Source organism: Panulirus ornatus, chromosome 10 (genome assembly GCF_036320965.1).
Source record: "Panulirus ornatus isolate Po-2019 chromosome 10, ASM3632096v1, whole genome shotgun sequence".
Classification (NCBI taxonomy): domain Eukaryota; kingdom Metazoa; phylum Arthropoda; class Malacostraca; order Decapoda; family Palinuridae; genus Panulirus; species Panulirus ornatus.
In genome coordinates, this window is record NC_092233.1 from 61,246,860 (window position 1) to 61,260,188 (window position 13,329).

At 47.8% G+C, this 13,329-nt stretch overlaps 1 protein-coding gene across 2 annotated transcripts in view; it reads left to right on the plus strand.

The window, feature by feature from the left end:
• The window catches only part of LOC139751019 (uncharacterized), a 20,401-nt gene extending 9,233 nt beyond the window's left edge, over positions 1 to 11,168 (plus strand). For both annotated transcript variants that reach the window (XM_071666098.1, XM_071666099.1), the window contains exons 2-5: positions 4,498 to 4,803; positions 5,032 to 5,257; positions 5,388 to 5,606; positions 8,101 to 11,168. In XM_071666098.1, coding sequence (XP_071522199.1) covers positions 4,498 to 4,803; positions 5,032 to 5,257; positions 5,388 to 5,606; positions 8,101 to 8,108 — 759 coding nt within the window. In that variant the 3' untranslated portion in view covers positions 8,109 to 11,168. The remainder of the gene's footprint in view (positions 1 to 4,497; positions 4,804 to 5,031; positions 5,258 to 5,387; positions 5,607 to 8,100) is intronic.
• The last annotated feature ends 2,161 nt before the right edge of the window (positions 11,169 to 13,329 follow it).

A 13,329-nucleotide genomic window follows, 5' to 3' on the forward strand; every position in this document is an offset into this window, starting at 1 on the left:
CCAAGGCACAGCAGAAGGCTGTGATTAGCAGCCACTGAGCCATGTGTTACCTCACTGTTCTCTTATCAAAGGAAAACACGACGGAAAGTGTTGATAATTCCTGAGCCTCACACTTTCACTCATACCAAGAGGACAGGAACCCATCCTGGCCCTTATTCTATCACTCCACAAGGGGTAGAATGTTTTATTTTTTAATTCTTATTACCATACTAGCGTCAGTCTAAATGTGTAGGGAATAGGACATTTGCCTTTACGGGCCCCTGACATAAAGGTGTTCACATGGAGTCCAGAGGGAAGGAGGTGAGTCTATATTTATAGACTTTGCAGACATATTTATATATTTGCAGACAGCATGCAGGGTCTTAAGAATTTCTATGATAGTAGAATGCTTAAGAGATGGACCAGTGTAGAACTCCCTCCCTGTACAGTACAAGAGATGAGGGCCCCACCAGTGTAGAACTCCCTCTCTGTACAGTACAAGAGATGGAGTCCCTACCAGTGCAGAACTCCCTCTCTGTACAGTACAAGAGATGGAGGCCCCACCAGTGTAGAACTCCCTCCCTGTACAGTACAATAGATGGGGGCCCCACCAGTGTAGAACTCCCTTCCTGTACAGTACAAGAAATGAGTTCCCACCAGTGTAGAACTCCCTTCCTGTACAGTACAAGAGATGAGGGCCCCACCAGCGTACAACTCCCGCTCTGTACATTACAAGAGATGGAGGCCCCACCAGTGTAGAACTCCCTCCCTGTACAGCACAATAGATGGGGGCCCCACCAGTGTAGAACTCCCTTCCTGTACTGTACAAGAGATGGAGGCCCCACCAGTGTAGAACTCCCTCCTCGTACAGTAGAGATAATGACTAAACACACAGTTGCTTCAGAAGATCCAGTGAAATGCAGCAAAATGAATAAAACTACGAGGGATGATTACTAGGAAAGAAGTCTTTGTATTACTCACACTGAGGGGGGAAAGGTACATGATGACGTTAAGACACATCCTTTCCCTAGATATACATAGGAATGTCGCTGTTCGAGGACGTGACAGGAAATTGGACAAAAGGAGAGTCAAGAAGGAATGTTTTGCTCAGCACCGAGGTCGTGGGAAAGATGGGACAAGCCGGATGAGGGAAGCTGTGAGGTCTGATGACACTGGAAATATAAAGAACTTTGTACGACTGAAATATGAAGTGAGGAGACGTGGCCCACGATTGTAAAGGTCACCCCTTCTCGTATACATACAAAGGCGTATATAAGATGTTAATTACATACATCTGTCGCCTCACACACACACACACACACACACACACACACACACACACACACGAGGCATAAAACTCTCTCCCCATTAAAAGTAAATAGTAATCACATACCTTCTGCTCCCGCACATATATTGCCCCTCGTAAACCTGGCGTCCATACAGAGCTGTTGTTACACACACACACACACACACACACACACGCACACACACACACACACCTGTAGCTCCAAATGTTCCACTTCTCATCAGTACACTTATGAGACTTGTACATGTGAGGCAGCCTCTGTGTGTAACGTGACTGTGTTGGCGGGTTCTATGTTACTGTGTTGGCGAAGGTAAACGCGTTTCAGGTGAAGATGAAGGCGTTCCAGGCGATCACGTAGGTGTTCCAGACGAAGATGAAGGCGTTCCAGGTGATCACGAAGGTGTTCCAGACGAAGATAAAGGCGTTCCAGGAAAAGATAAAGGCGTCCCAGCCGAAGATAAAGGCGATCCAGGCGAAGATAAAGTGCGTTCCAGGGAAAGAAAAATGCGTTCCAGGGAAAGATAAATGCGTTCCAGGCAAAGATAAAGGGATTTCAAGGAAAGTGACAACATTTCCCTGGCAACTGAAAGCCAGTTCTTTTGATTTTGAACTGCAACTGTGAACTGTAATTGTACACCAAGTTGATACAGGAGGCTGTGATGGCCAATTGGCCACAAGCACTGCTGGCTATGACCTCAGGTGGCCCCAGGCCCGGCCTAGGCTTGGCCTGGCCTAGGTGTCACTCTTCTCTTTCATATGAATCAGTCTGGCTGGAGCCAGGAGAGTGAGAGGTCAACACCCGCTTCTCCTCTTCCTCTCTCTCCTCCACTCTCCTAACTTGTCTGAGGCCTGCCTGCCTCCCCCCCCCCCCTTCTCTCTCTCTCTCTCTCTCTCTCTCTCTCTCTCTCTCTCTCTCTCTCTCTCTCTCTCTCTCTCTCTCTCTCTCTCTCTCTCTCTCTCATTCATTTTCAAGCACGTCTTTTCTGATTTTGAAACGTGGTCCTCCCTGATTGTGAAATGCGTCTTTATGATCTTTTGATACATGTGATATATATATATATATATATATATATATATATATATATATATATATATATATATATATATATATATATACTGTGGAAAGTGTAAGTGTTTACGCCGGGTAATCACCCCGTTCGTTCGGTAAGAGAGTCTTGGGGTGATTGCAATTGAAGGGGTGACTACCGAGGGTCGCTGTGGGTCCGGAAGGTGGGTGGCGAGAGAGAGCGAGAGAGAGAATGAGTGAGAGAAAGAGTGGGGGGGGGAAGGTTGTGGGTGTAGGATGTAGGGGGGTACTGTGCGTACTTGTATGGGGGGGGGGAGAAGAACAACGTTTGATGTGATGTCGTTTAACTGAAGTTGCAGTGGGGGAAGCCTCGGACGTATTGACTTCCCCCAAGAAAATACGTCCACGCCACGGACGGTCATACAACGTACGTGTACGTACACCACGTACGGCCACGCTACGTACAGCCTACGCCACGTTCTTCCACGCTACCTCCATCATCATTCTCCCCCACCTACCCTCGGGCACCAGGTTATTATCACTCTCCCCACCCCACACCTCCTCCCTCCTCCCTCCCACGCCCCTAACCACAACAACTGCCATTACCACAAGTGGTGCTTCTACACCCGGGGGTCGTCCGCTGGGTGACCCCTGAGGGAGGCTGACGCACTCGGGGCAGGGCCTCGGGTGACCTGATGACAGAGCAGGGGGCCCAACCATAGGGGAGAGTGATAGTGATGATGGTGATGGTGATAATGATGGTGATGGTGATGATGGGGGATAATGGCAGGAGCTTCGTATGTCTGATGGAGGGGTGAGGGTGAGGTGTAATGTTGGGGTGGTGTTCCTGCCCCACCGTCCCTTCCCTTCCCTTCTCCTCAACAGTGACATCGTCGACAGACGACCTCTCACTCGGCTGTCACTCACCCTCACACACACACACACCAGCTTCCTGACGACCTCACACATACACACACACACACACACACACACACACACACACACACCAGCTTCCTAAACCACTGACCCTCTTCACAGATGGTCTTCTGTCAACTTCTCTCCTATCATTCTGGAAGGAGAGAGGACATTGTCGGTGTGGGGCAAAGATGGGTTTTAATGTCTGATGGTACAGCGACTCCGACGGTGTGGTATGGATGAAGGGGCGTGGGATCTGGATGACAATAGTACGGATAATGTTGGATGTGTTGGATATGAAATGTTTGAGGACATTACGTAGTGTGAGGATGTTGGTTTGATCGAATGAGAACAATATGAGGTGGGGGCAGGGGGTTGATCGAATGAGAACAGTATGAGGTGGGGGCAGGGGGTTGATCGAATGAGAACAATATGAGGTGGGGGCTGGGGGTTGATCGAATGAGGAATAATAGGGTATGAGAAAGACGTGCGATAGTTAAGGGAGTACGTAATGAGAGAAACGAGGAGGGTGTCCTGAACTAGTATCTGGCAATTAGATAAGAGAAATGAGCGAGGTTTTCTCTCATCATTTCCCTATAGAATTTCCACTCCAGTGTACTTTTTCTACACGGCGCTCCATAATTACTTCCGTGCTAGCCTGATGTGACGGAGGGAGCGGTGGATGGGTGGGTGTGTTAGCCGTCTTCATCATCCCACCTTCATTTATACAGACGATGACTCTAGGTTACCAATTACTATCCTCAGGCAGATAACCACGTCACAAGATCATTAGGTCTCTTGTTATCACCAGGTTGTTATCACCAGGTCTCTTGTTACCACCAGGTCTCTTGTTATCACCAGGTCTCTTTTTATCACCAGGTCTCTTGTTATCGTCAGGTCTCTTGTTATCGCCAAGTCTCTTGTTATCGCCAGGTCTCTTATTATCACCAGGTCTCTTGTTATCACCAGGTCTCTTGTTACCACCAGGTCTCTTGTTGTCACCAGGTCTCTTGTTATTTGTCTTCCTCATCTTCTGTTCACATGTTGAAATATTCTTGTTCTCTGACATGAAAAAAGAAAGGACGGAGAGGGTACAGAGACAGTGACAGATCGCCATACAGACAGAGAGACACAGAGACAGAGAGAGAAACAGAGAGACACAGAGACAGAGACATAGAAAGACAGAGAGACAGATTGATAAGGGGAAGTGCGGACCATCTCCTGGCGTAGGAATGTCTCCTGTATAACTTCACGTTACTCTCTCCCGCAGGTCTTCGTGGTGTTCCTACTGGTCCTCTGTGGCCTGGCTTTGGCGGACCACCCAGCCCCCGCATCGAGCTACGGTCCGCCGCCGGAACCCCACTACGGTCCACCGCCGAAGGCCCACTACGGTCCACCGCCAAAAGCACACTATGGTCCGCCGCCGAAGGCCCACTACGGTCCACCGCCAAAAGCACACTATGGTCCGCCGCCGAAGGCCCACTACGGTCCACCTCCAAAGGCCCACTATGGTCCGCCGCCGAAGGCCCACTACGGTCCACCAATTCACTACGGCAAAGGGAAAGGCAAAGGCAAGGTAGGTTCTGTAGAACACTCACTCTTACCACATCTGCTCCAGCCTAAACTTAGCCTCACCTTTACCTGGTCTCACCTCCCCTGTCAAATGGAAATAGATTGATGATAACCATAATCAAATTATCTTTACTCTTTTGTCATATGTGTGTGTGTGTGTGTGTGTGTGTGTGTGTGTGTGTGTGTGTGTGTGTGTTCTCAAGGGCGCATGTCTCATATCTGTACATGACAGGGCTTCAACCTCGGGTCCATCTGGAAGTACAAGGTGGACGCCATCAAGAGCCTGAAGGAGAAGATCCTGAGTGGCATCGGGGCCGTCAAGGGCTCCCTCCTGGCGTGGAAGGGCGGCCTCCTCCACGCTAAGGGCAACCTGCTCGCCAACAAAGGCCAGGCTCTGATCGACCTAGGCCACGGCTACAAGAAAGGCGGCAAGGGCAAGGGTGGATATTACGTCCACGGTATGATAAGCACAATCTCTCTTATCTAATCTCATTTTCTTGATAGTGATGATATGACGTGTTACAGTTTTTTGAAAAGCCCAAGACCTAGTCGTGTGATTTAGCTGTTTGTTATTTATCTCCCGTACAGTGCCGGTGTACGCGCCTCCTCCCGTGAGCTACGGTCCTCCTCCTCCTCCTCCTCCCACCTCCTACGGCCCTCCGCCCAAGGGTGGCCACGTCGTCACGGAGTACGGCGCCCCGAAGCCGGACGACATCGTGCCGGCACCGCACGGTCACGGCCATGGTGGAGGCGGCGCTGCTCCGGTCCCCGCCCCGTCGCACAGCTACGGTCCTCCCCCAGCCACAGGTTCGCACCACCACCATCACTCGTACGGCAGAGGTCGCTATGTTCGGCCGACGCCTCGCTGGAGGCGGCCCATCCCCGTGCCCCAAGTGGTGCCAGGGACACATCAGAGACCCCATCACCCCCCATCCATAGTACACAGCGCCCCCCAGCCCTCACCAGGGGGTAAGGGCGTGTTTGTCCCTCCACCCACCCCTCATGGTCAGTTCTCTCCCCCAGGCGTTCCCCCCGCATCTCCTCCCGTCGTCCACTCCTCCTATACGTCCATCGGACCCTATGGGCGCCATCAGTTGTCCTGGCACTACCACGATGAGCCAAGCCCCTGTGTGGCGCACCATGGTGGGTCAGGTGTCAAACCCACACTTCAACCACCCACCACATTACCCACCATCACAACAACAACCCCACCTACAACCCCTGAACACGCGTTCTTTCTACCCCCTGCAACCCGCGGCTATACGCCCGTCACAACTACTCCGTTTTGGATCATTTCGTCCTACACAGATGTACCCACGACTGTCTATACCGGACTCCCGACCACAACAACGCACCGGCCTGGCACCATAGTCATCAACCCTCCTCCTCCCGTGCCTAACCCCTGTCCCCTGCCTGACTCTACAATCAGGAATGTCTTCGGCACCGCGTCCCCTTGCGTCGACCTATACCCCACCACGCCTAGCCCTATCTATACCCTTCGACCTGACGTCTCAGACGAGTCCTCCTCTACTGAAGACACGCTTTTCAACTTTATAAACAGTGGTGTTAGAGGAGGTGGTAGAGGTCAGGGTAATACCATCAGTGGAGGCGACACTGACGGACTGCCTGGGGAATCTAGGAACCCCAGAGTGGATGATTCCCCTGTGGATAACCTGAGCTTCAACTTCCCGCCTACTTACATAAGCTCTGAGGAAGGAACCAGTAGTTTCGTCGACTCTTACAGCACCCTCCCTAACTACCGCGACACCACTGATCCCAATAGCTTCGGTGACAGTGGTTGGCTGATAAGCAATTTTACAGCCGATGTATTCCCCACCACCACACCGACGCCTCCTACCACAAGTGGTAGACTAGACCTGGATTTTGGTCCTACCACCACGACACCTCCTGGTGACAGTGTGGAAACCCTGACCAGACCGCCAGGCCTCAATGTGTTCCACTCAGGTGGGTCAGACACCCCGGACCATCACGGACCCAACTTGCTATGGCAGCTACAGGGCCTGAAGAGGCATATCGCTCGCCAGGCACCACCTCCTCCTCCTCCTCCTCCTCCTCCTGCCCCGTTCTACACTGCTAACCACACTCCCAGCGTATTCCCAGACAGGCCACTCCTTCGATTTCATAGCACGACCCAAGACGCTTTCTCTGGTGGTGCGAAAGATCATATTAACAGTCGCAGGGCCTTTGAGACGATTGTCACCCACCAGAACTCCAGCACTGACCTCCCACAGCCTCCAGAGACCTTGAAGCACCTGACGGCGACGGTGCCGAAGGCACACACACCAGGTCTTGACACGTTTCTTGCGCCTGCAGGAGAGAACCAACCGAGGGAGTTGTTGGGGACGTTACCGACGTCTCCTGCTGTAGAACAGCCATCCTCACCTTCTTCCCTCTTCTCTACCTCAAATTACTCCATATACTTTAAACCTTCCGAGCTCCCTCCAACCTCCCTCCCCTCAGGTGAGGCCAAGACCTCGCCTCTGAGGCTAAACCTCAAGGCCAACCTTAATTCCGGAGTCGCAGAGTCCTCTTCAAGTTCGAGTATCGGTACCACATCCTCTGAAACCAACCAGAGTTAATGATACATCAAAGTTTTACGTGTGTGTTTTCTTTAAGAAAAAGAAAAAAAGAAAGGACTTAAAAGGCGTTGTACACTAGTCCTGCTTGTTTATAGTTATATTTCTTTATGTATTTTCTAAGATTATCTTTCACACGAGTTCTAAAAGCGAGAGGGAAGGCAGTGAACACCGAGTGACTGGCATTTGTTAATATACCTCACGGGACTACGATGAAGAGCAGGCCACAAGGGAGAGGAGGTATGACTATTTATGCTGAACGTAACGCACCGAAGACGCACACGCTCACTCTCTCACACACACGCGCGTTAGTTACCCACTTTTAGAGATCACCTTCGGCACGACGTTATCACCTAGAAACTAGACCTGTGTTATGATCTGTTAGTTAGATGTAGCATTTATTAGTCAGTAGAGAAGATGATGAAAGAATACGTGGAGTAGAAATGCATTTATGACGTGATAATGTGTCGTGCATTACTCCCATTGCCAATTATAATCTCATATTACTCCCATTGCCCATTATGATCTCATATTTCTCCCATTGCCCATTATAATCCCTTGTATGACTCCCATTATCCTTTATGATCTCTTATATCACTCCCTCTGCCCATTATCACCCATTATATTACTCCCATTACTCATTATGATCCCTTGTATTACCCACATTACCCATGATAGTCTAATCTCGTCTCTCCACTTTGCAGGTCACTAGGCCACGGAGCAGTGCAGGTGTGCGCGTGCGGCAGGAGTGAGCAAGTTTGCTCCACGAGCCAGGCAAGCAGCGGCGTCCCACCTCCGCCCTGGCGGCAGACCTCTCACGCGCCCGGGATTGCCACGGCCAAACGCTTCGGCATCACTACTCGACCAGCTCTTGTGATCATTGAAGTGGTACCAGAATTCACGTTTATTCTATGACAGTGTACAAACGTCTGTGCTCTATATATATACAGGTCTGTGCACTGTATATACAGGTCTGTGCACTGTATGTATAGGTCTGTGCCTTGTATATACAGGTCTGTGCCTTGTACATAGGTCTGTGCTTTGTATATACAGGTCTATACACTGTATATACAGGTCTGTGCTTTGTATATACAGATCTGTGCACTGTATATATAGGTCTGTGCACTTTATATCCGGATATATCACTGTATGTACGGATATATGTTCTGTATATACAGGACTGTGCCCTGTTTATACGGATATGTCACTGTATATACAGGTCTCTGCACTGTACGTATACAGGCTTGTGCACTGTCTACAGGAGTGAGTTCTCAAAGCTTTGCTTCACAACAACTGGTTATTTTTAATGTAACTCTGTACATACCCGCCGGAGAGAGACACTCACAACTCCATACGTTGGGTTGTTGCTCGCTGTTGTTGTTGTTCGCTGGGACGTCCCTCCCTCCTTTCTCCCCCGAAAGTCTGACCTTCCTGAAGAGGAAGAGGAAGACAAGAAGGAGGGCAACTCCAGAGAGGCCTGTAGGATGAGGAGGAGTGGGGACCATCACCTCCAGTGAGCTGTCGGCCCGTGAGACATTGTGTTCGCTGGAGTTCGAGAGGTCGAACGTTTCTTTGTGTGTGAGTTCGAGTCTCGGGGCCGAATCGGCTGCTCCTTCAATTTTACCTCCTTCAAGTGTTACGCCACCTAGGTCCTCCTTGAAGCCTTTTGTTCAGACCTAGAAAATATAATTGTTTTCCATGTCCTCTTGGTCCTCTTGGAGAAGACACTGGGAAAAGTATATGTATATATTATTGTTGATTTTAACTAATGCTTTTTTTTGTTTTTTGTCAATCTGTTGATGTTTAGGTTTAGGAATTACGAGAAACTGAATAGAGAAGAAATTTGTCCCCGTACTTCAAGGCTCAAAGCAATTTTATTTTTTTTTTTTTTCAAATCTCGAATCACATCCCGATAGTGAAGCTCTATTCACTTGGCATTGTTGTAGGTATAGTAGCACAACCAGTATTACATTTAAGATCTGAAACACAATTAATGCTTCTCATAACTATTTTCACACAAAACGCTGTAAATATACTTTGCCAGAACCATCACCCTCCCTTCTAAACTTGAGTCTGTTGCATCTAGTTCAAGGTGCCGTTACAAGGGATGTATTTGGAAGTGTTACTGCCGGTCAGTAGGAGAGTTTGAGCTGAATACGGGTTGACAGTTTGGACAAATGGAGAGGATGAGCGAGGAGAGATTGATTGAGAGGATCTCCGTGTGAGAAAAGGATGGAGCAAGACACAGTCTAGGAAAGAGTTTGGGTGTTAACCATTCTGTCTCTGTAGGGTCATGCAGCCCCAAGACTTTGCTACTTCCAGTAGCAGGGAAGTGTTGACCCTTTACAGTGATAAGTTCTTTGAAGGGATTGGAAGAGACAGTTAATATAAGAAGGTTGAAGGGAAGAAATTGTATGGACTGCAAGAGGAAAGAGCAAGGGTTTTCATAATGTGTAAGATCCAGTTTACCTTACTCATCCTCTGAGCATCCCCACTTGTAACAGCTGAACTACCTAGAACAACCGTCGTCGTTCGCGGCACATGACGCACTCTCCGTAACTCACATATCTGCTGTACCAAAGAGGAAATGAAAAACGGAGAATTTCATGTTTCTTCATGGACTCCCGACCCTTCAAGACTTCGCACCATGACGACCTGGGGGTCAACACACCTTGATGACCTGGGTTCACCACTCTGTGACGACCTGGGGTCAACACACTGTGACGACCTGAGGTCAACACAATGTCACGACCTGGGGTCCACACAGTGTGACGACCCGGGGTCAACACACTGTGACGACCTGTGAGTCACCACACCTTGGCGACCTGAGAGTCACCAATCCTTGACGACCTGTGAGTCGCCAATCCTTGGCGACCCGGGGTCATTCCACCTCTGCCTGGCTACTATGATGATTCCTGTCTGGCTCAGACTAAACTGTATGAACTGGCAAAGTAGATCATGAATTTCAGTTTGAAAATCTCAGGGAAAGAGCATCTGGTATCATGAGGCAGGAGATGATGTGTTGGGCCTTCCTGTTCGTCGTTAAGTAGAAGTGTTGCCTCTCTGTCTCTCTTCCCCGTACCCATCCATTGTTCCTCCTGTGATACACGCATGAAGCACAATAATCTTTATCTCCCAACACTCCTGAATGATCTCTGGTCCAAGAACTATAACTCGTATGCTCATGTGTACACGCCTCTTTCTTCTCCTCGCAATGTGTGTAAATGTTGATCCGTAGCTCAGACTCATTTTTTTTTTTCAGTAAATTAAACTTACATTTTCACCCTTCATAGAATGCACGACGTAACTCTAAATCTATTTCTAAGTAGAACAGTTATTTTTTTTTCATTTGACTTCGTCGATGTCATCTTTTGTACAGTCTCGGATAGGCTCCTAAGTCTTTGGCGACTTTGACATCATGAAGAGGACGTCAGGAAGTCGTGATGTCTCTTTCATGATGTCAGGTTGGGTTGTTTTCACGTTCTCCGCTGCACTCCAGTCAGAAGCAGGGAAGTGATGACTCTTCAGAGTGAAAAGTCCCTTACTGAGGCTGTACTCCTTTTCGCCCAGCTGGCGATGACAGTCTCCCCCAAAGGCGACTCTTCACTCTCACTTTATGCCAGTGGAGTCCTCTACTATCAAAGACAAGGTGCCCAGTTCTTCTGTAGATAATATGATTAAGTTGTACCCGCTGCTCCACCTCTGGTCTACAGTGTGGAACAGAGACCTGTCTATGTGCGCCCACTTCAGAATAAAAAAAATGTGACACTGATCATATGTAATGTTTCCCCTTCAGTGTCTACAACGTCTTAAGTTTAGGATTTCACCTAAGGTGTGTTTATGGTGTCGTGTGGCTCAAGGAACCGTTTTGATGGGGCACACAAGGTATTTGAGGAATCTTCAGCCGATGGTGATTGGTTGAGTGGCTATAACACTTACTATGAGTTGGGATGATGGAAATTTACCTTTCTGGGAAAGATCACATCATTGCCTGCTGGTGTCTAACAGTATGATGTTTTGGATTGGGAAAAATCTGGATAGTTTGAAGATTTAGATGAAGAATATTGGTGGAATTATGATCTCGAAAGACTGATCAAACAAGACAGAGGATGAGATTATGAGCAACAATTTACAAGAAGTGAGAAGAATAAATCTTAAATTTTTACTGACTACTCCCACAGTTGCAACCGTGTGTTACCACAATCCTATTACCACAATATTATTTGAATGATATACGAAGGAAAGTCGGAAAGTTTTTCCAAGTGTGAAATAAAAGTCTGACAAGCAATTTGACAAGCAATTTTAGTTCTTTTTTGGACAATATTCCTTGTAGAGGATTGGGGCATTGTCATGCAGCATTACTTTGGTCAACATTAATTTCTCTCCGTTTGTCCTTGATGACATTGCGCAATGGACGACTGAAGTCAGTGTGACAATACCTGTGGTCGTTATTGTCTCTCGTGGGGATAGAGTCGGTAAGGTGAATCTCTTTTCACATCCCAGGAAAGTCAGTGTCATTAACCTTACTTAGACGAAGGTTACCCTGTGAACTACTTGGGCCAAGATGGAGGGCCTAAGACTTTGTTTTCTCTGCATGGGTTACAACTTCGACACTGGGTCCTTGGTGACATATTCAAATTTGATCTCCATTAACCACATAGGAGAGAGAAAATTAGGTCAGTATTACCTTCAGAGAAAATTAGGTCAGTATTACCTTCATGTAGTTGAGGCAGCTCACGACTTGAAGCAAATCATCTGGTGTCGTTACAGAGAATTGAAGAGTGTCTGGCAACCCAACCTGCCGACACCTCAGACATGGCCAAATGCTTATAGATGATGGTTACAACAGTTCCACATATAAAATCTAAACTTTGGTGTTTATTTCGTCAATTTTAGTGCGACAGTCTGCCCAAATTAATTCCTCTACTTGGGCCTCAGTCGTCTCATCTGTAGCATCTTAAAAGTCCCGTCCTGACACTAGTTCTCCAGTTCCTAAAGACTCTCTCTCATCCGAGTTTTTGAAGTCTTTGACATATTTTGTTACTGTAGCATAAAATTAGGCTCAGCTATCGTGCTTGACCAGCAGACGTTGGCAGGTATACATCACAAAGACAGCCTTTGGTTAATAATTTTATGACTCAGTGACGCTCAAGTTGCGAATATTCATAATGTATAATTACGGACGAGTAACATTAAAGTTCTTAAAGAAATGCACAGAGGAGGCGAGATATTTTTACTCTGTATTTCATACAACGAATAACCCATTCCCTTGTAAATCACCTATAGATCCCTGAGTACTACTGGGAGTAAGGAAATAGAAGAGTCTCGGCGGTGGGCGTTGACATTTTCTGTCACGATACAACATAGAAAACGGCTCTTTTAGGTAGCTTCACTAAAATATCACCCGGAGGACTGTGTTAAGCGGTGAAGCTTTCGATTTAAAATACGTGATTGGATCGATAAATATGTTTAAAAAAAGATAATTGTGTATTAAAGCTGGCGAAATGACGTGTGTATTTAACAGAATTACTCGGAAGCGCGTTTAGCGGTGTCTTGTCGATTCCTTTCTGACACCTTGGGGGGTAGTCATCCCAAAAAAATATATGTACTTCCCATCCATCCCTTTGAAGCTCCCGCAGCACTCAGGAAGCTGGTTTCGTCCATCTATCGGGACCAAAGTGTTGGGATGTATGTGCGTCTGTGTACAGAGAGAGCAGGGCATCTGAGTATTCAGTGTTCGGTGTCTTCTTTATAACAGTTGCTTTATGGCTATGAAGTTTCTTGGAATATGCTGATGACATGTTTGTAATGTTTTTATTTCTCACCCAAATCTGGCCAATGAGCTCGGTTCTACCCTATCTGCAGTTATGATGAGTGATATTCTAACATTAATCTCCACCCCGATACATCTCAAATACTCGTCACCTAAGGCA